We start from the raw sequence: 27,944 nt of genomic DNA on the forward strand, positions 1-27,944 counted from the left end.
TTATAGGTCAGGGCAGCTGACAAGTGCTTGTATAGTATTTATTTGTGAATCCGTCTCACCGTTCAATGCACCAATTCAAACAAAAGGAAATTGGTATTAAATATGTATTTCATTAATTCAGGTCTGATTATCATGTAAGTTTGTAACTACAGACAAATTTTTATTCACATATATTACCCACTACCAGAATCTGAGGCTTATCTATATATAAACAATGAAACTTGGAACATATGCATGCATATCATGGGTAATTTGAAGAATTCAAATTAAAGAATGCTTCAGAGATTTACTACCTAGTGAAGGTTAGTCTGTAACACAGAAAGTTTTAGGAGCAGAACTTTTACTTTTCAGAAAGATACTCTTTCAGATTGGACTTTACAGAAGCCAAGTAGCAAATTCATACCAGGTTAGTGTTTCAGCAAAAGATCCTTGCAAAGTCAAAGTTAACTGTATTAAAAGTTACACAAAAGAATGTGCTTGTAATTTATATATAAAACTTAACAATGCAAGATCTAATTTTCAGTGATCTTAATACATTTCAAAGTCCATTGTTGAATCCATATATTCGTCCCCTAAGCTATGATTAGAACTGACACGTAGGATTTGCATCCAGTCACTGCCAGTGCAGCCCTGGAGGCTGTTTTTGAGGGCTCTATGCCGGGATGCGGGTCGCAGCCTCCTCCTCCGCGTCAGCTCTGTTGGCGTTGATTTCTGCCAGCGTTCGGCCAAACCGAGTCCACTCATCCCCGCGAGGAACGGCGATTTGCTGTGACACAGAGAGTGTTACTGGAACCTCCTGCTAAATACAGCTGAGCTCGCTTTGAACGGCACAGCACTTTCATTATGTTCAGAAGAGTTTCCACTTCCAGATAAGCTTACCTTTATTTTAGTGTAAGTGTCAAAAGCTCTAACTAATAAAAGAAGCAGAATTTGAGACTACTGCATTGAAGTATAAAATTATATTATTGTAAGCCTGTGCTATGTATCTCCACCTGAGACACTGCCTTCAAAGGGAATACTAATGCTATAGCCTCATCCCATCAGTCATGTACTACTGCAGTACACATCCTTGCAAGAGCAGCTGCTTCCCTGTAAGAATATAATCAAGGCTGCTCTGCTGCAAAATGTTTTGTTTGGTATTTCTCGAGCTAGGATCAGAATTCACACGTGCCACAGTTACATAGAAGATAAAATTTCAGTGAACAAACCCATTGATCCTTATTTCACTAGCCTTACAGTAAAGCTTTTTCTTCTTGACTGGATGACAGCATGCTAAAAAGTTATGCTAGAACACCTTAAATAAAACACTACTAGGAAATACTAATAAAAAAATACAAATTAAACCTAATTATTATTCCTCTAATGATAGGAGAAAAAAAACGAAAGGCAAGCTGCTAAATAAAGAAACCCAAGTGCTTTGCAATATACTTTGCACAATACATGACATACATACCTCTCCCACGTCATATATAACTATTTGTCCCTCTGAGTCACCTACAGCAATCTCTCTCCCAGAATGTGTCCATCTCACACGGTTCAGAGCAGGATTGCCCTCCACGGTGATGCTTGCAGTGGGCACCTGTACCAATTTGAAACACATTGCTAAAAATGCATCAGGTTTCCATAAGCTAGATATTACAGAACACACTTAGGCCATCTGTGCTGCATCAAACGAGATGCCCAACACTTCAGCCAGTGCGTGGTACACAGATCAAAGACTGTTCACAATACAAAGACCTCAGTGGCCTTAAGCTATCACCAGTGACATGACCAAAACAAAGTACAAATATCTGCTATCAAAAGGCACTCTTCTTGTGGGACAGGAGGCACAGACACGCTTTCAGGCAGTGACAGGCACCCTAGGATCTCAGGAAGATTATGACAGAGGGTGGGATGAAATCAGCTGTTTTGGCAGGTCAAGCCCTGTCCAAAAGGCTAGAACAGGTAATTCCAATTTAAAGTCACAGGCTGGCATATGGTCCTACAACTTTCTTCTATATGTAGTTTTCAGATGGTGAAATTTAAGTACTAAGTATCTGCCAAGTTTCTCCTCTGATTTCAGCAAATCTTGGAAAATATTTCTACTATAATGAAGTTTATAACCCACACCAGAAAATTAAACATTCAGTTCACTAAGTTAGAAACAAATGGCACTTTCACTGCAGTATTACTGTGGCAATAGGAACAGTGGTGGTGTGTGGTAACAGGTTTGTTCACTCTCTTAAGCTGTAGGCTGACAAGGCCTCAGGGTGGGAGGTCTATAATCATTTTCACAACATGGATCAGTGTTACACCAACAAATGTTTTGCTCTCTTGTTAAAGGTAAAACAATTTAATTACTGCTGTTATTCATTAAGAGGAGTAATTTCTAACCCTGTAATCAAAGAATGCTATCTATTACACAGAAACTACTGAAACTGCAGAACATTTTAAAACAACAACGAAAAGCTATGGTAAAAAACCCCCTAAAGTATGGTAAACACACTACTTTTTTTTAAGAGTACAAACAATTTTCCAGCTGCACTTGACTGTTAACCTGATTTCTCACCTCAGTATCATTGTTGAGATTCCACAGGTCAAGCCTGCCCATCCCATCCACACAGGCAAACAAGGCAGGGTGAGTTGGAGACCACATCACATCATAAACATAATCCGAATTGTCTTCAAAGGAGTAGAGAGGTTTGTTATTCTGAAAAGAAACCAAGATAACAATGCAGTACCCAAATCCTGTATTTCAAAATTATAGAACTAACAGGTAAAGCAAAATACAGGACTTCAACAGTATTACCAGCAATAAGTAAAAAGTGATTTGCATTTTGACTTGCTTTAAAAAAACACCACTACAAAAATCAGCCAAAACCTAATGCTTTTAAAGGTATGCTTTCCAAAGCACGCAGCCATTTGCTGGCTGCTACTATAAAACAATCAATAGCAAGCCAATTGAAAACTGTAAATTTAATGCTTTAAGAACCTTGTAAATCAAGCCATTGATAATTCAGTGACTATTACTGGGAGATTTTAACTCTACTTCCTCTGCTTTGCACTCCTCAGGGCATCTGACTAACAAAGAAGTAATTCTTGCAATGAAAATGACAGATATTTCAATTGTGAGCCTCATCAAGTTTAACTAACATTAGTTTTGGTGCTGTCCCTTAGTCCTCCACAAAAATTGTAGCAAAACATTTGCCTTATGAATGTATGAGGTAACTGACTTTATAATATGATTTACATTTGATTACATTGTAATCATTGTTGATAACAAAGGGCAAAAGGTTGAAAAGAATGGGTCAGAAATACACAAATGATGTACAAGCTGAAAGCGAAGTTTTATGCTGTTAATCTTGGTTCTGCTCATCAGCTGTCTCCTCTCTGCAGGACTGCAGCTAAGAACCTCAGAACTTCACACAATTTGACTTCAGGTTCGTGAACTTCCTTAAGTAGCTTACATTATAGCACCACCTTGTGTCAAGGGCTATGAAGAAAACCACTGAACTATCTAAGTTACCTTCGTTGTCCAAAGCTTTACTGTCCAGTCAAAAGAAGAGGTGACAAAAAGATGTGAGAAGTCTACAGGTCCAACTGCTGCATGGCAGTTGATACCTGTGATTGGTCCCTGGTGTCCTTCAAACATCTCACTGATTCCAGCTTTGCTGTTTCAGAATATACAATGAAAGTTAATTGATTGGGAAACCAAACATCTGCAGACAGAGATAGCACTGAAATGCAATTTAAATACAGCCACAAGAAGATTTTTCTGCTTTATATGGATGTTACCCCACTGCAAAAGGCTTCACCACAGCAGGATCACAGAAGACCAGGCTTGAAAACAGACCTTCAGTTCAACATGTATTTTCTACTAATTTTAAGTGCCAAAATATATCCTAGGGACAGGAGACTCATTCAGGTATCAGTCCACACATTTAACTACATTGTCCTCCAAGCAATAGCTACATCTTCATATTCATACAAAGAACAAAATCCAGTCTCGGGAATAAGGATAAAACTCCCATGAAATTAAGAGAAGTTGCACATACTTTAAGGGCACGAGGTTCAGACAAACCAGTAAGAATATATCCCTAATAGACTCCTATCAGGGGTGATGAAAAAGAGGGAAGCAGATGGGAAGGATGTTACACGAAAGTGATACAATTTTGGGTATTTTGGAACCAAAAAAGCTGTGCAGCAAGGTGATGTGTATTTGAGATGAAACCTGGACACTCAATTGTATTTAAGAAAGCAATTGATAAGATACAGTCAGACCATTTCAAAATAGATTGAACAGCAGGAGAACAGCTAGCCAATTTAAGATTTGTGCGTGATGTTACTGTACAATTATTTACAAAACTGATACGAAGTTTGGAATGTTCTGCTACAATTCAAATTAATAAAACCATAGTGACCTATGCTGTCCTCATCAACACAAACAACTCATAATATCAATTCAATATTCCAACCATTTCTGTTTTAAATGAAGCCCTTATTCTGGAAAAAGTGCACTGGAATTCAGACAGAGCTACTCTGAACTCCTTCAATGTAAAGGAGAAAGTATGAACTTTAAAAAATTTTGAGTGTAAAGCATGCAGGAACTCATCCTTCCAGTGTTTTTATTTCCTTTGAAGAATTAAAGTTTGTATTCACCTGCCATGACGGCATGCAGTGTAGACTGAGCCCTCTTCACTGCCAACAACAAAGTTGTTGACATCTCCAATAGGGAAAGACATGCAGGTAACAGCCACAGCCTTGGACTGTTTGTGAACCAGCTCCATGCTATCCTGTAGTGGAAAAATTCAGCAACTTACTTCATTAAAAGAAATACTAATACCTACAAAATCTTTTCAATTTCACAATAGAAGGGTTTTCTTTTTATTTCACTTAGATAAATTGGGCAGGAATAAGAAAGTGTTCTTACAACATTTGTGTTCACCACTAACACAAATACACCAGAACTATAAAAAAGAAACAACAGAAAATATTTGATTCCACAGGTAGGGAAATATTTTATCAAGTATCAAGCTACCTTAATTCTATGTGTTGGGAAAATGTTGATTAATGTTTATTATATCAACTGAATTTTTAATAAAATATTAATCTAGAATAGATACTACATATATATTTATCAAAAGTTATCTTACCTGTGGTTGGGAAAGCATATCCAGACTCCAAGAGCATATTTTCCCATCAGTTGAGATACTAATCAAATTATGAGCATTCTGGGTCCCAACAACATTTACACAGTACACTGGGTGCTAAGAAACAAAATATTATCAGAGAAGAATTTAGAAGTAATAACCAGTTCTGATATAATTAATGTACAATAAAATATAATATTTTACCATTTAACAAAGCACAAAAGATTGATCCCAATCAAAAGTACAAATGATACTCCCCTATAAAACTGATATTTGTTTTTTCTGACACTGATTTTTATGAATAGCCTGATTCCTAAGTATCAAAATATGGACATAAACATTTAAGCATTGCCAATCAAGTGCCCTGGACAGAATTTCCTAGACATTAAACACATCTCAACAGGGCACAGTCCTTGAAGACATTTCACCTCCTACCGTGTGAGCAGCAGCTGAAAGTGGCGTTCTCTGCACCGGGGTTCTCTTATTGCTGCGATTATCCCACAGCACTATCTGGCCCGAGTATGTGCCACCAACCACCAGATTGGGATGAAATTTTGCAAATGTAGCTGACATCACTGCAGACTGAAAGGAAGAAAAACAAACAGCAAAATACACAAACTATCACTTGGTGACACTATGTCTAAAGGAAATGAGGCCCAGTATCAAAAAAACTTACTTGCCTAAATTTATTCAGTACATTATTTCACTTCTCAATTACTTAAGGATTCACCCAACCTTTGTAACCCCTCAACAGTCTTTTTGTTTCAATTTATAACTATAAAATGAAGTTTTCCTCCTCTTTTCTTTCATATGCATACATCTGTATTCCTCCTAGCATAGTTTATTAGCAAAGGAAGGCCCAGTAACATACAGGATTTTAATAATGTTTTGCCACATTCTGTAGTCATTACTTCTTAGAGAATGTAGAAATACATTTTGATATAACAGAGTTATTTTTGCAATCTGGGGTTTGACAGTAATGTGACAACATGAGGTTAAATTTTGATTCAACTGTGTAATTTTCCAAAATGATGGAAACAATGTGGATATCTTGGGCTTGGCATAATGGAAGAGATTTGCATGTTTTAATCTTTAAGAAAACCTCCATCTGCCTTTTTCTTGATGCATATGTTTCTAGTTTTCATCCTCGTTCCATTTCCTCAGGCTGTCTTCATTTTACTCAGTAAACTACGCTGTAGTATACAATCCCACTCAAGTCCCTTACATATAAACCTTTGTGATCCAACCATTACACAAGAAAGTTTTCCTGTTTTTTAAATAAAAAAAGGACTTCCCAAACAACCCTGAATTCTGAATAATGTCAGAAATTCTGAAACAGAGTCATATTTCTCAGCTGAAGTCTCTAGCTATCAACATCTGTTGAGAAATAAATGTGGGTAAAACAAATGTCAGCCCAATGAAATTATTACACTGACAAACATAAGGAAGGTGCTTGTTCAAATTCATCAACAAAGTCCCTCCCAAGGCAGGATCATACCTGGCAGTGAAAGACATACTCTGGGGTAGTTTTCTTGTACTTCATATTCCATACAAGGGCCACCCCATCAGGCTCGTGAGGCGCATCCTCATTGTTGTTGTAAGAGGCTACAAGTAATTCTGGATACTGCATGGTAAGTGAAAAAGACTCAAAGTAAGCAAGATGACTGGCTAATGGTCCAGATAATCCTAGAATCTTTGTTTTCTTTTGCCAAAATAGGGTTAAAAAACCACCTTGCATTATAAAGGCAAGAAAAATTGTCAGTTAAAACTGCAGTTGTTGCTAATTTAGCTCCTCCTACGTGCATTAAGGTGCACATTATTCTTGTTCTCTCATCATAACTTTAACTCTAAAACCCATTACTTTCAAGTGAGTTTTCTTTTTAATGAAGCTGAGTTACCTCTACAAAGCAGTCCTTAAACCAAAACCAGCTTTCTTCACAACACGAACCTTTTGCTACAGCTCTGTCTACTTTTTGCAAACCACGGAGCATGGAAGGAACACGTTTAGAAATACAGCCTGTATCAACTGGGCTTTTATGGGAATCATGCACAGAACGACAATGATTTACAAAGTCAACTGCTTACTTTAAGCATTATTTTTTACCTGAGATGACCAGTCCAGACAACTGACAACACGATGCTTTGACCAACGTTCATCAAAAAACTGCCTATTTAAGGACAGTTTTGCTCCCGCTTGAATCTCTCTATAAAGACAATTAGGAGATACTAATCTTAGATCATTTTTTCAGTAAGTATTGGAAATTCACAGAAAAGTATTTAACATTCACATTACCCTTCTTTGTCCTCTAAATCTCTTCCACTGTAGTCAAAGAAAATGTTGATTTGTTCAGAAAGGGCTCTTTCAACAATCCTTGTGGAGTGGTCAAAAAAACTTAAAAATTCTTCAGAATGCAAAATTTGTTGCTTTTCCTCCTCTGTGAGTTCATGAGGTGCAGCTGAAAAAAAATGTATACAGACATTTTCTGGACTGCATGCTTTTACCAATTATTTTCAAGAAAGAAAAACAGTATTTATCATTATTTTTAATAATTTTTGCATTTTATGTTTTGCTGGCTAATTAGCATTTAACAATTAAATTAATAGAACAAAAAGTTAAAAAACGTATTGATGGCTTTCTTTACAGTGCACATTTAGAAAGTCTTGAGGTGAACTGTACCTTCTTCCTCTTCCTCTTTTTTTAATGTTTTTTCTTCCTCAGGTTCCACTAATGGTTTTGGTGCAACCACATCATCTTCCTCCTCCTCATCTAAAGAGGAACATTATGGTGAGACCATCAGTGTTTTTAAAGGGGAACAGTAACATTCTATACGAATCTCAAATAAGCTGATGCAAAATGGTATCATGTAGCTTAAAATGGTTGCATTTGTAAAATGTAGGCTCAAGGATAACATTATCACAAACCAAAATATCATTGGAACACTGTCTCCACCTGGGTATCAGTTGCACTGAGTTATGTAGTTGCATAAACTGAAATAAGACACACAGGAAATTGTAAAGAATCCAAAGTGGAAATCTGTCTTACAGGCATTTATGATTCCACACAGAACCATGCAGTGGGTGTATGTTCTGTGTAACACACTGACACATTAATGCTGTGGAATAAAGAAAAATCAAATGTCTAAAATAGTCTACAGAACAGCTGCTTACTTATGATCTGAAAGCATCAGTCTAATGGGTCTGCACATGGCACGAAGATGGCTTACATTAGCTTTCAGGTTGCTATTCTGAGAGGCAAATTTTGCTAAAGATAATAGCGGAGAGATTACATTTTTTCTGTCATTCTAGATGCAAGTCTCATTCTCTGTATCATGTTTGGCAATGAGAACTTTACAGGAATACGTGTTTTCCCTAATTGCAATGAATAACAAAATGTTAATGTTCAGGAATACTGACAAGGCTTACAGCACTTTCTGCATTTCTACATTTTATTCTTTGAATACTGTAAACCAGAAAATAACTTTAAATTACTTAGAATTGTGGGATATGCTGGCTTTTCTTCATCCACTTTCTAGAATAGGCTTCTGAAAAGACTTGTTTTTATTGGTTAAACAGCTATGTCATCTGCTTATAAGGGATTGGCAGCAGGAGACTGCTGCATGCCTCATCACAAGTAATGAGACAGTATTCAACAGGGGCTAGGCTTGTTTGTTGCAGCCATCTCCCTGACCCATGTTCAAAGTTATCTAACACAAAAAGTAAAAAAAAAAACCAAAATCCACATGCATGCACACAAAAAGAGTAAAAAAAAAAGGGGTGGTCAAGGGATGGGAACCAGCTGCCAAGCCATGGTCCCAGCAGCCAGGCCAGCTGACTAGATAGCAACAACCAGATGGTACTGCAAGGATTGTCTCTCTGCTATGAGGTGGCTATGGGATGGCACAACATTTTTCTGCCTGACTGCTTCCAATCATGTCTTTCCCCAATGGCAAGCCTGTGCAATTACCAGCACTCCAGGAGGTCTACAGACAAGCCTTTACCCTGCAAACAAAATACAGCTTGTAGGCCATACCAGCTGCCAAACCACACACATAGTGATAGGTTTAAAGAGGTCTGAAAATCTTTCTAACTCCATAGTATAGGCAATAAAAATATAACTGTACCTGCAGGAAAGAAAGCTTTAAATGACACTGTATAATGCACACAATAATACAAACTCCAACTTAATCAAAATGATAATGACGTATGCCAATCCTACATTACTTGAAATTGAGCGATTTTTATGTTCTGACAAGTTTACAGAACTAGGATAAATGGCATGAATGATTTCAATATATGCTCATACTTTTGAACCAAATGGTGAAGGTTAAAATCTTTCCTTTCAAGGGCCTCAATCAGCCACAAAGGAAAACAGTAATCACTGTCTTTTCAGCCAGCCCAACCGCATTTGTCAGCCCTTTCTCCGTCAATGCAGCCAGAGCAATCAACCTGCCAAACATTCAGAATGGAAAAACAATCTGAAAATACAGGGTATAATGCACCTGCCAGTGAAAATGGCCATTTCAAGAAAAGCTAGTGATCTCAGTGACCCTGCTGAGGAGGCGGTGGTGCAAAGGGGAAAGAACCCGTAAAAGAATTCTTAGTGATCTCCACTCTCTTGCACATTGACACTTCCTTACAAAGCATGCCAATTACAGCTTTTGTGCTACTTAAAAAAAAATGAAAGCTTTTTTGGGCAAAATAATCACGCAAAGAAACAGAAAGACACTGCTGCTCCTTTTTCGATGGATTCGCATGCACGGCAGATTCATAACCTGAAAACTGTATAACTTGTGGCCATTTTAAAGAAGGGAATTCTTAATGTCAAATAACTACAGGTGTGAATAATGATTAATTAAAAAAATGTAATGTGAGTTAACACACACGATTTTGAGAACAACACATGCAGGATCACATATTCAAATTATGGCCACTTGGATAGAAATCCCCCTCTTTTTTGCCCTGCCAATCAATCTGGCAGAATTAAATGATGCCTTCAAATTTAGAAACTTGGTTTTGGGTCACCCTGGATACATTATTCTAGCTTTGAAAGTCCCAAATTAGAAATTTCAGCCCAACACCCCATTAGTCATACTACACTGATTCTAAGTACCATTTTCAGTGACAGGAGTCAAATACTTGTCAAACGTAGATGGTCAACCCCTTAGTGCTATATGACCTTCTAATCTACATATTTTATTCAAAAGATCATATAGTTGATTGCTCCTGCCTTTTAATGTTTGAAACATAAATGGCATATATTATACAGAGCTCGAAATTCCTTCATAGTACTTTCACTGCATACAGCCAGCTGATATTACTGCATTTAAATGCAGGATACAGCACTTATTTTAATATTCTCAAAGTATCAGACTTGAAATTGAACATGTCATCTCACTGATTTATCTGTAACTGCATGAATCTAAAACCTTCCCTCTAAAGAAGAATCACATGCAAACTTTCTTATTAAAGGATCTGGAGAAAAAAACTTCAAAATTTAAAAAAAAATCCCCATATATACAAGTTCTTGACCTCATTATCCAAAACTAGAATGCTTTCTATTCCAAACCCAGGAAGCTTTCTCACAGTTCAGAAAAAAGGCACCATTAAGTTGCTGGACTAAAAAAACAAGGTAAGACATGTTTATTTTAATTACTTTTCCTGTCTCTCCTTCATCTCAAATTTATTTAATAGCAGGCAGATAGCAGAATTTGCAAGGAATTAGCATAACAATAATACAGCACTCACCAAACACTGAAACATTGGACATATTATTTCTGAGAAAGTTCCAGTCTAATAAGTCAAGAACCCACAATACCATCATGCACTACATTTATCTCAAGTCAGCTACCTAAATTTGAAACCTTAAAGGCACTCCCTAACTGCATCCACCTTATTCATTATTGACTGTATCTACTGGCATTTTAAGCCACTTCAATTGCCAGTGTACCAAATATGATTTCAGATTAAAAAAAGGCTTCACAGGCTTGGAAAAGTCACAGGGCCGTGAAGACAGGAAATGGGACTCTATGTCACATCAACATATCGATGAATATTCATTATAATATGCTAAGGGATTAACTCCATGTTGTTTCTGACAGGCAATCAGGGGATCTAAGGTTACAAACTGAGCAGTAAAGTAGCTGCTATTTTTATGCAATCTTTAATAGCAACAAATGTCTTGCCAATGAATGCTAAAAACAGGTTTAATGAACCACTGAATTTTTACTTTGAGTTCACATCAAAATTGTGATGTATTTTGGCAAGACAGAAGGAAAGGCAGTGCTGTAAATTAGGCTGCACCTAGCAATAATACTGGAAAGTGTAGTTCCAGTTGTCTGAGTAATCTGTTGCTGCAGAGTAGGTTAATCAAAGTTAAATCATCTGTGAAATGGGTGGCTTTTGTTAAGCCAAATGTCTTCACATCAAGTTTTCCTATCTGTATTTCTGTACATTTAAGGCATATACTAGATAATATAGAATCATAGAATATTCTCAGTTGGAAGGGACCCAGAAGGATCATATATGAATTTACAATGGTCTGTTATTTCTTTAAAAAATATTAAAAGGCATAAATCCTGCATTCAGTGTACCAGTATCCAAGAAGAAAATCCTATACACCATATTTTTTATTACTTGCTTAATATTTATTTCTGTATCCTGGAGATGTTAGCAGACAATTATTCCTCAAAGAGTGGAGTTAATGCAATAATACTGTCTGCAGTCAGCTGCACGTGCATAGTACTGTACAGCAGCACTAAGCAGCAAGTACCCAGTTAGTCCTGGAAAACCTTAATTCTGACAGCTGAATAAAATCATATTCCCCTGTAAACCCATCCTTCTTTGGATGAACAGATTTCTAGGAGAGATCCAGATTTTATTGTTTTATAATATATAAAAATCAATCTTCCTAAGACAGTTTCTCAGATACTTTGAGGTCATAATAAATCAACATATTAGTACTGCAATAAAATAATGGAAGTTGTGAGAACTGTTAGAACACTAACTAATGCCTTCATCTCCAAAGGAAGCTGCCACATTTCAAGATTAACTTAACTGTTACATGAATCCAAAACAAGCATTCCCAAATGCCAAGTTTTATTTGAAGACATGAAGTCTCTCCTATTTAACTCACTTGGTATGTGTTGCCACAAATATTTCCATAACGATTAGGAATGGTTTTAATCTGAAACTAGTTTTCTTCTACTTCTTATCTGTTCCAGCAGGCAGACTGGTTGGAGTGTGAATGTTTCCCAATTCAGCTTACAATGTAAATACATAACCACTGTGTAGCACACAGAACTGGAACAAAGAGAACTATTTAGTTTGGTGTTTTGCTGTGGCTTTGTTGGTTTTATTTCATGTGCTGTCCTCCCCCACCCAATCAAGTGTTAGCACAAGGGGACCTAAACAAGCAGAATGACTGCAGAGCATACCTAATAAAACTGCTTATATTTTCCTTATTCAAAAACACAGCTGCTCCAACAGTATTTCAAAACCTCAAAATATATTATGAAGGGTCCAGTTCACGTCACTTTATAAGAAGCTATGAACACTGACCTAACCTAGCTCAGATGCTGCTGGACAAGGGACCTGCTGCAAGTGTAAGTTCAGTTACAAGCTCCACTTTCAAGTGTACTTCACAAGGTTTTTTTTGTTTACAGTATATGCATTCAGATAAGCACAACTCGGACTGTGAGATGAAATAAGAATCAATAAGATATATTTTACAGAATTTAATCTAATTGCACCCTGTAAATTCAGCATATTGCTTTCGTTAATTGTTTTAAAGAGTTAAAAATTTTTCTTTTCTTTACCAAGAAAAATCTCTTACCTAGTGACTCCTTTTTTGTATGCAGCATGATTTATTCTTTTCTTTAAACCTATGTTCTATTTCAGATATCATTGTAAAATGGGAACACAGAGCTTTGTTATTAATGTATTAATATCTTAAGATAAACCTTGAAAAGATCTTCAACGTTGAAATGATGAAAAGACACCTGTGAATTTTGTGAAGCACATGAAATAAATATATTACAAAAAAATTATGATGGCCCTCAAGAAATCAGTATTTGTAAGGTGGAATGGGTCAGGAGACAATGTATGCATTGAGACTGCTTTCTGGTAAATGCAGAAATAGAGATGGCCACTGTTCCACTCCACTACAGCAAACCTCAACTACAGCCTATCTACTGTGAAACTCAGATCATACAATCCCCAGCAATTTCCACAGTCAGCAGGCAGCAGAACTCTTCAAGTACATAAACTTTGACCTAAGTCTTCAGATTCCATGAACCTGACAGAAGGGAGGAAAAAAGACCTGAGGGATTAGACAAAGGTAATGTTGAGAGCATGGGAGAAATGAAAGCAGGAAAACCCCAAACACCTACCTGTGCAGGGATACAGATAAAATGAAGAATAGAAAAGAAACACAGTTAGAGAGAAATCATATCCTCTGGCTCACTGGAAGTGAAAGTTTGAAAGATACATGAAGTTTGAAAGATATATCCTTGCATGAACACACAAAAGTTCACATACCAAAGAGCAGGAAAACGCAAAATTATGAATGTAGAAGTAGGTCCTAAAATTGCTAACATAGACACATACTCAAAGTCAGTCATATTAAACAACCAAGAGATTTTGTTGTAGAACTGCACACAAGGTAGGTCAAGACTAATACCTTCATTTGCAGATCAATTCAAGTGTTTCAGCATTGAAAAGCAAATCTACTAGCCAACCATATTTTCTTTGGAAAAATTTATTTTTTGAAAAGCAAACAAGTCATGACTGAAAGCCTCTGTTCAATTGCTGAAAACAGAAACTACGTAAGTTATAAATAAATTGGTTCCATCTTTTAAAACTCAATGTACAAATTTCAGGTATAAAAATTTAAATTCTTAAGAAGTAGAGGGATTAATTGGTAAGTTTGTTGTGGGGTACACAGCCTTCAAGTAAGTTCATAGAATGTTAGGAGTTAGAAGGGATTTTAAAGATGATTTAGTTCCAACCCCCTGCCATGGGCAGGGATACCATCCCCTAGATCAGACTGCTCAAAGCCCCATCCCACCTGGCCTTGAACACATGCAGGGATGGGGTAACCACAGCTTCTCTGGGCAACCTGTTCCAGTGCCTCACCACCTACACAGTAAAGAATTTCTTCATGATATCTAAGCTTAAAGCCATTGCCCCTTGTCCAGTTATCACATGCCCTTGTACAAGGTCCCTCTCCAGAGCTGGATGCAGCACTCCAGGAGCAGAGGAGAGGGGCACAATCACCTTCCCTGACCTGCTGCTCATACTGCTGAGGATGCAGCCTAAGATAGGTTTGGCTTTCTTTTGGGCCACTTCTTGAGCTTGTCCAGGTCCCTCTGGGTGGCATCCCATCCTTCAGGCATGTTACCTACCCCACTCTAGAGAGCTTGGTGCACTCTATCTCTCTGCATGTCAGTGATGTAGATCATAAATAACACTGGTCCCAGTATGGACCCCTGAGGGACACCCCTTGTCACTGATGTACACCAGGACTCTGAGCTGTTGACCTCTGGATGCAACCATTCAACCAATTCCTTATCCACCTAACAGTCCACCCATCAAATCCATCTCTTCCAATTTAGAGAGAAGGATGCTGGGGGGGATCGTGCCTTAGAGAAATCCAGACAGATGCTGTGTACACTTCCCTTGTCCACTGATGTAGTCACTCCACAGTAGAAGGCCACTAGGTTGGTCAGGCAGGAGTTGCCCTTGTAAAGCCATGCCAGTTACCTCAAACCACCCCCGTCCTCCATGTGCCAATGTGTGGATTCTAAAATGCCATTAATGCAAAATATATCCCATTTATTTATCAGCTGTCAGCTAATTAAGGAACTCTGTTTGTAATCTGAACATATATTAGGAGTGTGAAAGTACCACATATATGTAGAAAGAGTGATGTTAAAAGACATGCAGAATAACAGTAATAGTTAAGCAAAACCTACAAAAATTTAGTAATAGAATCCATATAAATTATCTCACATATCAACCTTCATTTACCTTATTAAGTTTCAAGATCACAACTGCTAATTCTAATTCAGCCAGTCATCATTAATATATTAAAATAAACCGAAAGTAACTCAACAGTAATAAATTAACCATTCACCTTCCTTGGGCTGAGTCATAACAGGTGTTTGTGTCTCCTTTGTGTAGGTAACAATTTCTCGAGGAGGAAAGTCAACTTGTGTAATTTTGGCCATTCCGAGTTTAACAGGTCCACGTCTAAATAAAATTGTTTTAAAAATCAGAAAAAAAAAATTATTATTTCACATTTTGCATAGAATAATACCCAAGTCATTATGCCACAGCACTGCTTAGTCAAACTTAAATCCAGTGGAAACTCTGAACAAGTCACATGATTATGACTACTACTATTTTATCATTATTATTTAAAATCAGCATCTATTTATACAGCTGTGACAAAAAGAAAGATGTGCACATATAAATATCTGGACATTAGGATATAATTTTAAAGTTTTGCTCTTTGTGCTTAACCAGAATACTGCCACATATATGACACATCTGTATTATCAGAGATACAGATCTATTCACAAGAAATGCTTGTACAGCAACAGTTCTAGGATTATAAAGCTTGAAAACTAACTTAGTTATACTGAAGGAAAAAGCATTCCCTAGTCTTTTAACTTTGCTGCCCTTTTTTTGTCTGCCTCTAAGATACAATCTAGAATGCAGAACTGCCAGGCTGACCTGAAACTCACACTGACAAATAATTTATCCATAATACACTGTTTCACAGCACAATACTGAAAACGTCTGAGCTTACTGACTTTAATGAAGGTAGATACAGCTAGCATCATACCATACATAATTTATTCCAAAACCTGCACAACATTAATTCAGTCATTGTAGCCTTCTGTAAAACCTAATTGTATGTACTGTAATAATACTGCAATGATCCAACAATTTACCTATATCAGATTTAGTTTCTCATTATCCACTTCTCTCTCAAGATAAAAGCAGAAGAGTAACTCCTTTGAAAAGGTCTTGGTGGGCAGAATCATAATTCTTAGCACACAATACAGGTTTTAGTTAGTGCTTATAATGAGCTACAACTTTTATAAACCTATTTGTAAGAAAATATGGGAGTTGCTCTGTTTTTAAATACAGTCATGCTAACCTTTTAATATTAAATAAATGACTTCTTAAAGTTTACATTTTGTCAAAAAAAGACTCAAAGAAAACTTATTTATGTTTATTAGAAATAAGCATCTAATTTATATTAAAAAATATAAAAATTTCTCATTGAAAGCAAACTGCTAAGTCCAGGGACAGCAAATTTCTATTACTTACAAAACAGTTTCTTAACAACAACAAGTCTTAAAGGAAAAAATGCTCATACTTAGTATCCATAAGCACATGAAAGAGGGAATATAAGAAATCTCTGCAATACCCCAGATCGGAATCAGAGTGGAGCTGAAGAACTGATGGATCAGTATCCCAATGCAGCGTCCTGGTAGCCCAGGTTGAACAATCATGCAGCATTAGCAAAAAAGGCCAGAGATTAGTGAAGCAAATATACACTATGAAATTCTAGAGTTACAGCAAGCTTACAGTTATTTCATTATTCACAAGAAACAAGGCAATGCAATATCAGTTAAGGGAAATTCAGCAAACATTCAGTGCAATAACACATGCAGTAAATACAAAAGTTAAGAAGCAAACAGAATTCAGAGCTATTAGCAAGGAATTAAATTATTTTAAAGTTGAAAATTAAAGGTCTGCAAACAAACGTTGCCCTAATGAAAGGCAAATAAAAATATTTTAAATACTTTTAAGAACAGCTAAAAACTTGAAATTCCTTTTAAAATACGCTCAGATTTGTTCAAGTTATATGAAGACAAATTTGTTAACATAACATAAACTTGCCCAAAGCAGTAAATATGTGGAGGAAACTGTCATATTGGTAAAGGAAATGAGTCAACACATAAGCCTTTTGGTAGTGGGGCAGAAAAGCATTTCCACTGGGACAGAGAACTGCTAGAGTTTCCAAGATGTGACATTGCAGTAATTATGGGTTAAGCACTGCCTTGGGCTTGTAAGTGTCATCTGAGTTAGAGTCAACTCCATCTAAGACACTTAAAATCTCTTATAAATTGTGGGCTTTATATTAATAACATGTTTCAAAGTCATGTGGAATAACAAACAGAATGGATCCATTTCAAGTTCTACTAGAAGAAATGGAAGGGGAAAATCAATATTCCCTCTACCTACATTTTTAGCCTTCATCTCTTCTTCAGAAATTTTCATGTAGTCTACTGGCTATCAGGCTTAGGCAGAATTTTAGAAACACACTTGTAAGAGATTAGCAGATTAACCTGCATGGTTTTTTCTGATATTCTCCTATGTTATCTGCATTTTTAAAAGAAACATTTCTGAATTTTAAAAAATGAAGAATATGCAATATTTTACTATGATAAGTCAATAAAAGACGATTTTACATTTTCATCCCATACATGGTAACTTTTCAATTAACTAGGTGCAGAACTCCTAAAGTTAAAGTTGATCTAAAAATATACACACAATGCCATAAAAGCTCATAAATATGGGTGTGCCATGCATTACCTTGTTCCAGTGGAAAGTATGCATTAGGACTATTAATAATTTATAATACAAATACAAATAATACAAATCCACTGTCTTCGTTTGTAGCCAATCAACTGCATCCACAGCAATAGCTTAACACCCAAATCTCAAAAATCTTTAAATATCTTTTGTGCATCAGAGAACACATAATTTTAACCTAAAGTTAATTACTTGCAGCAGACTTATTTGTTAGATCTCTGCTATCTTTCTTGACCAAAAAGATTTAAGCTTAAGAGTTTAATTTGGTCCCTGAGACTTGAAGCTGGGTATTGCTTATATGTTGTTCAATCATAAGCAAAACCAAACCACCACCCCAACCTTCATGTTGCAAAGAATACCTTAGCCTCACATACAGATGCTGCATCACCACAATGCCTGCAAAGTAATTTTCTCAACTTTTTCAATCGTGTTTGAGACGAACTTGGGGAAAAGGCTCTAAACATAAAATGCTCCAACTTCAGCACCTGTTTAAGATGTAGCCCTTAAAAAGGGAGCTTTCCTGCTTTCCAAGTATTATTGTCACTTTCAAAAGTTGCTTTAGTGGGACTAGGGACAGTGTGTCTTTTAAAACAGTTGAAGCTAACAAGCAGTACAGGAGATACAGTTAAATATTTCTCAGAGATATTCTCTTAAAATAAAGGTAACAATCGAAGATGAAATTCACCTAATATTTATGTACCAAAATGATGCAAAATACTGTTTCTTTTGTTTTCCAGTTTGTTTTGCCTTCAGTTAAATGAATTTATCTACAAGCTTCAGTGAACAAATTTCCCATTCTTCCCCATATGTCCAGATTTCTCTGCATTCCTGCATTAGGCATTTTCCTAACACTTCCTAGTTCTCTAAAAATATTTCCTGTTTTTAAACTAATTCTATGAAGCATCCACCAGCCTAAAAGTAAACTGGCTGTACTCTTTTCTAGTGTAGGACTTACACTCTTGACTGAGGAAAAAAGAGAAAGAACCAGGATCAAACTAGGAAACAAAACTCTTTACTAATGAAAATAAAGCAAGACAGATGGAAGTAACAGCAGAAGCACAGTCTGAACACTGCTCTACTACTTACTAAAAGAGTTACTGACAAAATTCAGCACCACAGAGGAGGCTTTATACATCTCATATTGGTATGAGTCAACTATGAAATGCCACGTGTATCAAGGGATATCATACAGTCCAACTTTCATGTTCAAAATGTATGAACTTGTACTAATAACCCAGGATATAGACATCCATTTACTGGGGGAAGGGAAGAATCCACTGGTGGGAGAACAAGCAAAGGGACTCCAGCAGGGACTCCATAATGCCTTCAATTTAGCTGGATATTCATATCTCCATGCCTTAAAGATGACAATCCTGAGACAGATTTAAAGTTTGAAAATGCATGAAGCTTTTGAGACACAGGATATGGGTTTTCTCAAGGCTTCATAAGAAAATGCATGCATACAACATTGATTCTGTGTTCTCAAACGTAGTAATGCAGAGTGCAGTGCACTGATGAGGTGGAAATAAATTTAGTACACAACGTGGCATTGCATTACAGGTATGTGGCCAGTACATACTGTTTCATACTGAATTTAAATTAGGTGTGAATGGAAAGAAAATATTTTCTTTTAAAAAATCATTATCAAATACTTATTTTTTTTTTTTCCTTCTGGTAAAGAGAAATACGTATGTAAATATATATTAAAAAAAGACAATGAGCAATAAACAACAATTAGAAATCATTAAAATTTGCTTGCTACTCAATTAAGGAACAATTATATTGGTTAATTAACATGACAGGCAAACAAGATTATACCTGAGCACTGTTAAAAAAAAGTCTGGGTTCACATTTGCTGTCTGATGTATTCTCTATTTTAACTTATTAATTTCTACTTAGAAATAGGCACCACATAACCTTTGTTCAGGTCATTAGTATCTTGAATATTTTCAGATCAAGATGCATAGTTATGCATGCATAATCCCCATGTACACAAGATGTTACTGCAGTCTTTCAAAAAGAAGTTTCAAAGCAGTCTAACCTTTGACTCCCTTTCCAAAACAACTACTCATACAACAACAGAAACTGATAATGCAGTTATTCTGCTTTAACTAAACTTCATCCACAATATATGCTCACTAAATTTAAAGTGCACAAACTTCACCTGCTGAGAATATCTTACCAATATTAATAGGCAGCTACTGCTCTTATTTGCAGACTGTGCATGGGAAACTGTAGAAACACCCTTTGGAAGTAGTGTTTTCCTGCATTATCACCACTTGAAATATTTAACAGAAATATTTATCTGACTCTTGTTTAGAGCAGCATGTCTGAAACCATCACACTCAAAGAAGTGGTGAGACAGATGTGACAAGCACTGGCACTGAAAAAAAGGCCAACCGTGGCTATGTTGTTATGGAGTTATGTTTTGACAAAATAAGAGAATGCAAGTGCTGCAGTTGTCTACATAGATGAAGTCAAATAATGAGAAATACGGTTCTGAGTAGGGGAAAAATAAAATCAGAAGTAATGCAAAGCTTGTAGACAGTATCTTTTATTAGATCAGCTAGATATGGGAAAAAGCAAATAGCCTATGATTCATACCCATCCAAGTACTGAGCAAAGGAACGTGCCAAGGAAAGTGACATACCTAGATCCAACAGCACCATCCCCGGAGTCCTGGCTCCCAGCCTCGCTTGGCGTACTCACAGATTTGGAAGACGGAGAGGTAGGAGGAGGGACTAAATAGTGAAACAGACAGGTATCCGCTGTTACTACTCGCAGAGGGTGCACAGCTTAGGATGTTTTCAAATTAATTAAAAATGAAGTATTAAAAAAAAAGTGATGGCAAACAAAAAATACATGGATGAAAATGAACAGTAGAAAGAGAGGGGAAAAGACAATGTTAACAATTCATGCTGGACTTTCATGCAATTGTTTGGCATTTATGCATCTGGAGCATACAAGAAGACATGGAGGGGAAGACATTTAAGAGAAAATGAATTGAAAAAATATTTTCAAACTGAACTTCTGACAAACGATGACACTGATTTTCAAAGGGTAATTTCCACTGACTCACGTTCCTTAAACATAGAAAAGATAGTTGTTAATACAGCTCTGACATTAGTCTTTCTTAAAGATTAGACAATGAATGTGTTTAACTGGCAATGTTATTTCAAAATATATAATCACCAAACTGGACCAAAAAAAGTGGCTGTGTCATACAGCATCCTGTTATTTTTGTTCTAGTTTGAATCAAATCAATATAAATACTGTATATTACAAAGTTTCTAGTATTCAGTCTTGAGAATGACTTTTTTTTTCTGCTTGACAGTAAACATTTCTTAAGTGTCAGTTCATTTTCTGCTTGTAGATGAAGATTGCATTTACCATTTGAAAAGTAACATGCTTTCTGGAAGTGATACATAGTGAATGATATCATGCAATCTGATACAAATACAAAGCTACTTTTGTATTTCTTTCAACTTTTCTTTTTAGAAGTGGTCATTTTTAACTGAAACTTAGGGTTTAAACACAAGAATCAAGGGGAGTTTTGAAAGTCCTTATATGCTTCATTTTTCAGCAATATATAAAGCATTCACTGCTTAGCAACCCTTAAACCCTTTAATCAACCGAACACAAATTATTTATATAAACTGCTGTCTACTCTGTCAGTGGCTAAGCATGGGAGAACTCTGAATTTATGTCTGCAAGATTTCTACAGAATTTCTTGAAATCACAAGTATATTGTAAATTCTAAGGATTTTTTCTGTCTCATCTTAAAACAGAGACATGGTTCTGATTGACAAAAATTCTACCTTTATTTTACCAAATTATCAGTGAATTCTTCAATTTATTAAAATTTCATTCCTCCTAGAGGAGAGACCTTTTCTATAGGTCTTGAGTTGTGTTTGATAAATCCATACATACACACATTTAGACCTTATACTTATGTAACTGCGGGCATGTAAGAATATATAAATTCTTCAACTCATCCTTGCCATGTACTGGTTAATCTACAGCATAGGAGCTGCCCGCAGGCCTTTGCTTTGCCATCTGTGCATCATTTGTGCATCCTGGGGACACGGCGACATCGCGGCCCCAGCGCCGGTGCTGCAGCGCTCTCTTGTGGGGAAAGCGATTCTCGGGAAACCCTTCCCAAAATTCAGGTGAGTCCCACGGAAACACCAACAGTCTTACGAAAAAGATCAGATGGGATTTCACCTACCCCAGAGGATTAAACTATAAAATCTTGTTGAAAAGAATTCTGGTTCACTAACTGAAGGTTTCTTACATAGTAATTATGGTAGATATCAAAACATACTACCACTGGTCCCTTCTCCTGTAAGAGAGCCCACTCTCTAGCAGTTAACAGCACAGGAACTGCCTTAGGAATTAAAACAATTTCCTCGGAAAGAATCTAATGTCAAGCAACCCCCCTCCACTGACAGTACACAAGCTACCTCAGCTGCACACCACGCAGCTCAGCCACGAGTTAGCATCAGCTCAGGCACACAATCACTGCACTGGCCGGCAGAAAAGGAGCTTGTGCCTTAGGCATGTTAACTGCAGGCAGCAGGTGGGACATTCTAACTGGATTAAGGATCCGTATCAGACCTGGTTATCTCGAAAGGAAACAGAGCGAACTCTCTGCTTACACTGAAGGTTGTGATTAAGTAGCAGCTCAGAGGAATCAAACACAACATGCAGGGTGTGCCCCACTCTTTCATGTCAGCACCTGAGTTTTTCATGAACACCTCTAAGCATACACATTAGCTTGCTTTGAGGACTGGCTATTCTGTACCTTTCAGTTCTCTACCAGATGTGAAAAAAAGCAACAACCACATACTTTCCTATAAAAATTTCAACTTTACAGCCTAAAACTTAGCACAGTATCATGTAATTAAAGTGTTCAACTATGAGTCTAGCAAAGAAAATCTGTAGCAGGTCAGAACTGATTCCTTAGCAGCACACTGGTGCTAACACAGCCATATGGAGTCTCTTGACTATTAAAACAGTTTGAATTACCAAAAATGACTGCTGGGCTGTTGGAATGTGAGCAGCTATAATGGTGTTCACTTTTGAACACTTGAGAATTAAACAAAAACAATTATGAAAATATAATCACAGAAACATCTGTAAAAAGTTATTACTTTTTTGATTTACAAACGCAGTTGAATAGAGTCCCACCAAGAAGCCAAACTGATAAGTTTTAAACCCCTTTGATTTCAGAGTTGGAGACAAAAAGCAGAGTTGCATTATCAAGTTTCTTGCTTTCATCTTCCATGGGGATGTGCCTAAGTGAAGGCAAAAAGCAAGAGCCAATATGCTAACACATCCAAGAGCTGCACAGATACCAATCATCACCCTTGGAAGCTAATTTTTATACTTAGTGTTGCTATTGCTCCATCAAAGTCAGTCAGGTATTTGAGATAAGAAAAACTAGAGTGTAAAAAACGAGGAAAAGAAACAAGCCAGCTCCATACAAAAATAGCAGCATTAAAATGTGGCATTGTGGATAAGAGTAAGGAAAAGAAAAACAGGAGAATAATGAGCATGAAAAAGAGGGGGGAAAGACAATGCATACATGATACTTATATATTTATATAACCAATATACTTTAAATAGTCCACTAAGTATAAATAGTGTTATTTTATAAAATAATGTTACGTAATGTATACTGAAACACATCATTTGACATTTGTAACAGATCATGAAGGGCAAAAGAGTATAAAACCCAGACACGTGTAAGGCCCAAAAAAGTGGCCAGAGAATTATTATGTCAGTTATATAAATACCTCAATCCTAACAAAAAACCAAAAACCACCACCACAAAAAACCAAACCAAAACAAAAATAAAACAAACAAAAAGCCAAAACAAAACCCAACACAAAGCCCCAAAAAACACTTCATCCAAAAAAAAAAAAAAAAAACCTAAACAAAAAACTCCCAAACATTTATTTCAAACAAATAGTAACATTCCTACCAACAGGAGACTCAGGTGTCAACCCCATGCTCTGAAGTAATGCTTCAGCTTCTCTTCTCTTCTTTTCAAGATCAGATTCTTCTTGTACTGGAAGAACTTCTTTCTTCTGGTCAGTCTAAAAATTATTCAATAATTAAGTTATAGCCTTTAACCTTTCATTTATTTTGAGACCCCACAGGGTTTTTTGTAATACTGAAACCTAACCTACATCAAGTATGTTAGATATTCAATTTCAATTATTCTGATGGGGTTTTTTTGTAGATCAAGTAAACGGGCAGGAATAACAATGTTCCAAAGCTTTGGTACTGTCTTTAACGGACAAATATAAACATGCAAAATGTGCCTGTGTATTTAACAAAATGACTAACACTTCATAATATTAAGAGTACCTTTTTTTACACTAATCCTAAGCACTGTAAAATGCAGAGAGTGAAAAAAACATCCTGTACCTGGGTATAAAAGTATTTTAGAGAAAGTCATATGATTCCTATTTTAAAATGACAATAATTGTGTCAAAGAAACGTAGTTTTCTTTAAGTTGTGTTATCTACTGCATATAAAACAAGAAATACACCTCCACCCTCTTTCATTTAGAAATAGTGCAAGCTCTACTGCAAAAGATGGTGAATACTCTGTATCTTTCTACTCTTAGTTGGCTGCTTTATAAAAATGCAATTCTGGCAATACACTGCTACAAGATCATTAGGACATAATTTGAGCTATTTCTTTCTCCTTTTTGTCTGAATCATGTAGTTGGCAGCTACCCAGTCTTCAGTCATATGCTGATTTAGAACACCAACTAGATCATAACCGAAACACAGAGAAGTAATGAAAACGTACCCCAAAACATACCAGCAAAAGTTTATTTTATGAGATACAATTTGCATTCAGGAGAAACAGTAATCTATCACTGATTGTCCAGAAATCTAGAAAACTGTTAACAAACCAAACGTAACACACAAGTACCATATTTATCCTGAGTGTTGCTCTGCTTTTAAAATTCAGCCTATAGATAGGTCAAAGAGTAGAAGAACATAGCACATTGTTTGTACAATGATAATACTGACAGTCTCATAATTCCTACAGACATCCTCAGACCGTACTTCAGAAATGAGTTCTTTAAATAACACCAATCACAACTCATCAAGCAGAGCTTTCATGCAATAGATCAGAGGGATTTGATTAATGGTGTCACATGCACACAGATAGTTCCAGAAATCTGAACTTTATGCTAGTGTAAGATACTAATTTTTAAATTTTTTTTAATCCAGTTTATCATAAGGACAGCTGAAAAGAAAACTATGTTTATGTTACCAGAAAATGAAAGTGCTACATTTACATTAGCATCAACCATTAGACACTCCCTGAACAGGACACAGGAAATGATTATGTCAACCTACTCTTAAATTTTGGGCAAGCTACATATGCAAGTCAATTTTCAAAGTGAGAATAATTTCTTACTTCTTTCTTTTTTCTTTCTTCCTCCTTTCTCTTCTTCTCCTCTCTGATTTGAGCTAATCGTTGCTTCTTGCGCTCCAACTCCGCCTTCAGCTCACTTTTGTCAGACATGGCTGAAACACTGACCAACAGAAATCATGCAGAAATCAAGTCACTATTTGGCTTTGTTTGGGGTTTTTTTGGTTTGTTTTTTAAGATAGCAGCTTTTCTTTCCAGAAACTATCTGCAAAGAATTTCACTAGCTTACCAAAACCAGCTTACCAGAAGCCTGAGAAGTCAACAATAATTGAAAAAACCCATGTTCCTATTTCTATTTTTCTTTCACTTAACACATTCTCAACACTGAAGTGATTGATTTAAAACAAACAGATAGAACCACGGTATGATGACAACATCCATTTCTAAGGCATGTCTGATTTGAAGGAACTACTTTGAAAGAAGCCTTAGGTACTGAAGATGTGAGTATCTGATCTTGCCATAGGATTTTTGCAGCTACAAAACAACCTGCAGGACTGGAAATAGCAAGAAAAGCAGCTAGACAATATTTCTCTTTCATTTTTCACTTCAACAGTTAAATATTGGCATGCTATAACTTAACAGTATATAAGCTATATATCCTTCTACAACCCATTATATGATTCAAAGTAAAGATTTATTAAAATATTTAGTAGGATTATTATAAATTATAAGGCAATGTAAGTAGAAGTGTGGTGGTAAAAGAAAACTGTAAAACACATGCATTATTTTTTTTTCCTCAAAACTGTTATACTGCTAATAAATTGGTGGATCATTTAAAGACAGAAATGCTACAAAAAAGTTTTGCTGTGCAATTAACTCAAATACGAACAAGAAGGTCAACAACAAAAGGTGGAAACTCTAAGTTTAGAACTTCACAAAAACTTAGAATACAGACAAGGAAAACTGTGAAAGGGCTAGGTGAAGAAGAACTTCATTTTACTGTTTTTAAGCAAAGGCAAGTCAGCAAAGAAAATGCATAAGTGGTCCTACAACAAATGAGGCAACTATAAATGCTTGAATACAGCACACTTGACAATAAGGATACAAGATTAAGCGTTAATAATATGACTATGTGCTAATTCAAAATAAAAAAATACTTGCAAGTGTTTGCATAGCACAACTAAGTACAGAAAGGGATACAAAATGTTGCAAGCTTCATATGTCTAACCCCACATCTCAGTAAAACGTATACTGGACTAAATGTATGTATTCCTTCATGTCGTCTGCTAGCACTAAAGTGCTAATAGAGAAATAATCTACAGTCAGCATTTTTAAATGGCATTCCCGTGTCCCTTTCAAACACCACTAGGACAAGCGCGTTGTCACACCATGGACTGCCGTCCGTGCAGAGCCGGCGCGGGGAGGCGAAGCAGCACAAACCGAGCGAACCCGAGGGGAGGAGAGCCCAGCCCAGCCCACCCCGCCTGGAGATGACCACGGCACGAACCTGGCGCCGCCAGAACCAAACTCCCCACCCAAATCCCACAGGGGCCGTCCCGGGTAGAGCTTCTGGCAGCCCGGCCAGGGTGTCCGCACGGCCCGCGGCCCGGGAGAAGGCAGCACTCCCAGCCTCTCCCACTCAGTGAGTCCCGGCGCGGGCCGTTCCCGGCCCCACCCTGCTGCCGCAGCCCTCGCTGCACAGGGCGAGGCCGCGGGAAGGCGCGTTCCCACCGGGCGGCAGCAGCAGCGCCGGGCGCGGCTCGGCCCCCTGCGCACCTGTCCGCGGCTCCTGCCCGCTGCTCCTGCCCTGCGCCCGCCGCCCTCGGCCCCGCTCCCCTTCCTCCGCCGCACAAAGGCGCCGACAGCTGGCAGGCGGCTTCCGACGGCAGGCGCCGAGGGTCAAACCAGCTCCAAATGCGTTGCGGGATGCGCAGAAGCCTACGGGAACTGCGGAAGGACACAGAGATCTGTGCAGCAAAACACCTAATGCCCCACTCGACCGCACCGTCAGGGCCGGCAATCGGAAAGGAGTTAACGCGGGGGACAAGGCAGTTCCCGAGGCCCGGCACCACACTCCTCCGCGGGACGCTGTCTGGCAAAGCCGCTGGAGAACAACGACACCCAGCATGCAGCGCGCACCACTGGATGGGCCTCGTCGCGGGAGCTCCCCGGGCATGGGCGCGGCGCGGGTCGCGCGTTGTATGATGGGAGTCGTAGTCTTCCGGAGTGGGGACACACCAGCAGCCTGCGCTCGGTGCCCACACGGCGCAGGGAGTGAGCGCCACCACCTGCCGTGGAGTGCGCGTGCGCGCCGTCCCTGACTCGCCGATGCCGGGAGCGCGCGCCGGGAGCGCGCGCCGAGCTCCCTCACGGGGCCGTCGGCTGGGGCGGGTTCCTTGTGCGGGACAGCGCCTTCGCCTCTGCACTGGCTTTCGGGCAGGGAGGGACGATTCACGTAAGGTCCCTCCAGCAGCCGAGTGTGAAAGCCAGTCGTGTCGATGCTGACGCTGATGGAACTGTATAGTTTTAACCGCAGGGCCCACGTGCGGCCTATAGCCATAATCCCCTTAGTGACGTGGGGATAACGAGTATAAAAGCTTGGTTCGGTGTGAGCGTCAGGCCAGAGCCAAAATGGCCACCGCAGGTGGTGGTCTGTGCGTGTCAAGCGGTGGCGTTGGGCTGCCCTGGCGACACGGCGAGTCCCAAGATGAGCGTCGTGCAGGAGTGAAGTTAGACAGCTCATTTCGATACAGCTCCAAATTAGTGGCAAGTGACTGCTGTTTCCCACTCGTCCTAAATAAATAA

At 37.8% G+C, this 27,944-nt stretch overlaps 1 protein-coding gene across 5 annotated transcripts; it reads right to left on the bottom strand.

Moving 5' to 3' along the window:
- Window positions 1-27,309, bottom strand: DYNC1I2 (dynein cytoplasmic 1 intermediate chain 2). Of its 5 annotated transcripts, none has more exons than XM_088168071.1 (17): window positions 26,916-27,236; window positions 25,185-25,302; window positions 23,725-23,839; window positions 20,389-20,479; window positions 16,567-16,626; window positions 15,262-15,377; window positions 7,807-7,896; window positions 7,423-7,585; window positions 7,234-7,333; window positions 6,628-6,753; window positions 5,565-5,711; window positions 5,133-5,246; window positions 4,639-4,772; window positions 3,506-3,650; window positions 2,549-2,689; window positions 1,454-1,579; window positions 1-766 (listed from the first exon to the last, which is right to left on the bottom strand). In XM_088168071.1, exons 2-17 carry the CDS (start codon window positions 25,290-25,292, stop codon window positions 653-655), a joined length of 1,890 nt encoding a protein of 629 aa, XP_088024197.1. In that variant the 5' UTR covers window positions 25,293-25,302; window positions 26,916-27,236; the 3' UTR covers window positions 1-652. The 5 variants fall into 5 exon arrangements, with proteins under 5 accessions (XP_088024197.1, XP_088024199.1, XP_088024200.1 ...); XM_088168073.1 differs by having other exon boundaries at window positions 20,389-20,533; window positions 26,916-27,229; XM_088168074.1 differs by lacking the exon at window positions 16,567-16,626 and having other exon boundaries at window positions 27,145-27,309.
- Window positions 27,310-27,944: the final 635 nt, after the last annotated feature.

Source organism: Sturnus vulgaris, chromosome 7 (assembly GCF_052056855.1).
Source record: "Sturnus vulgaris isolate bStuVul1 chromosome 7, bStuVul1.hap1, whole genome shotgun sequence".
NCBI lineage: Eukaryota > Metazoa > Chordata > Aves > Passeriformes > Sturnidae > Sturnus > Sturnus vulgaris.

Excerpts from the sequence above, each read along its gene's own strand:
- DYNC1I2 (XM_088168073.1), bottom strand. The coding sequence starts at position 25,292 with ATGTCTGACAAAAGTGAGCTGAAGGCGGAGTTGGAGCGCAAGAAGCAA. Across the intron at positions 16,627-20,388 it reads GATGGTGCTGTTGGATCTAG|GACGCTGCATTGGGATACTG; the intron begins GTATGTCACTTT and ends CTGGGCTACCAG. Across the intron at positions 6,754-7,233 it reads GTCTGGACTGGTCATCTCAG|TATCCAGAATTACTTGTAGC; the intron begins GTAAAAAATAAT and ends CTTACCATGCAG.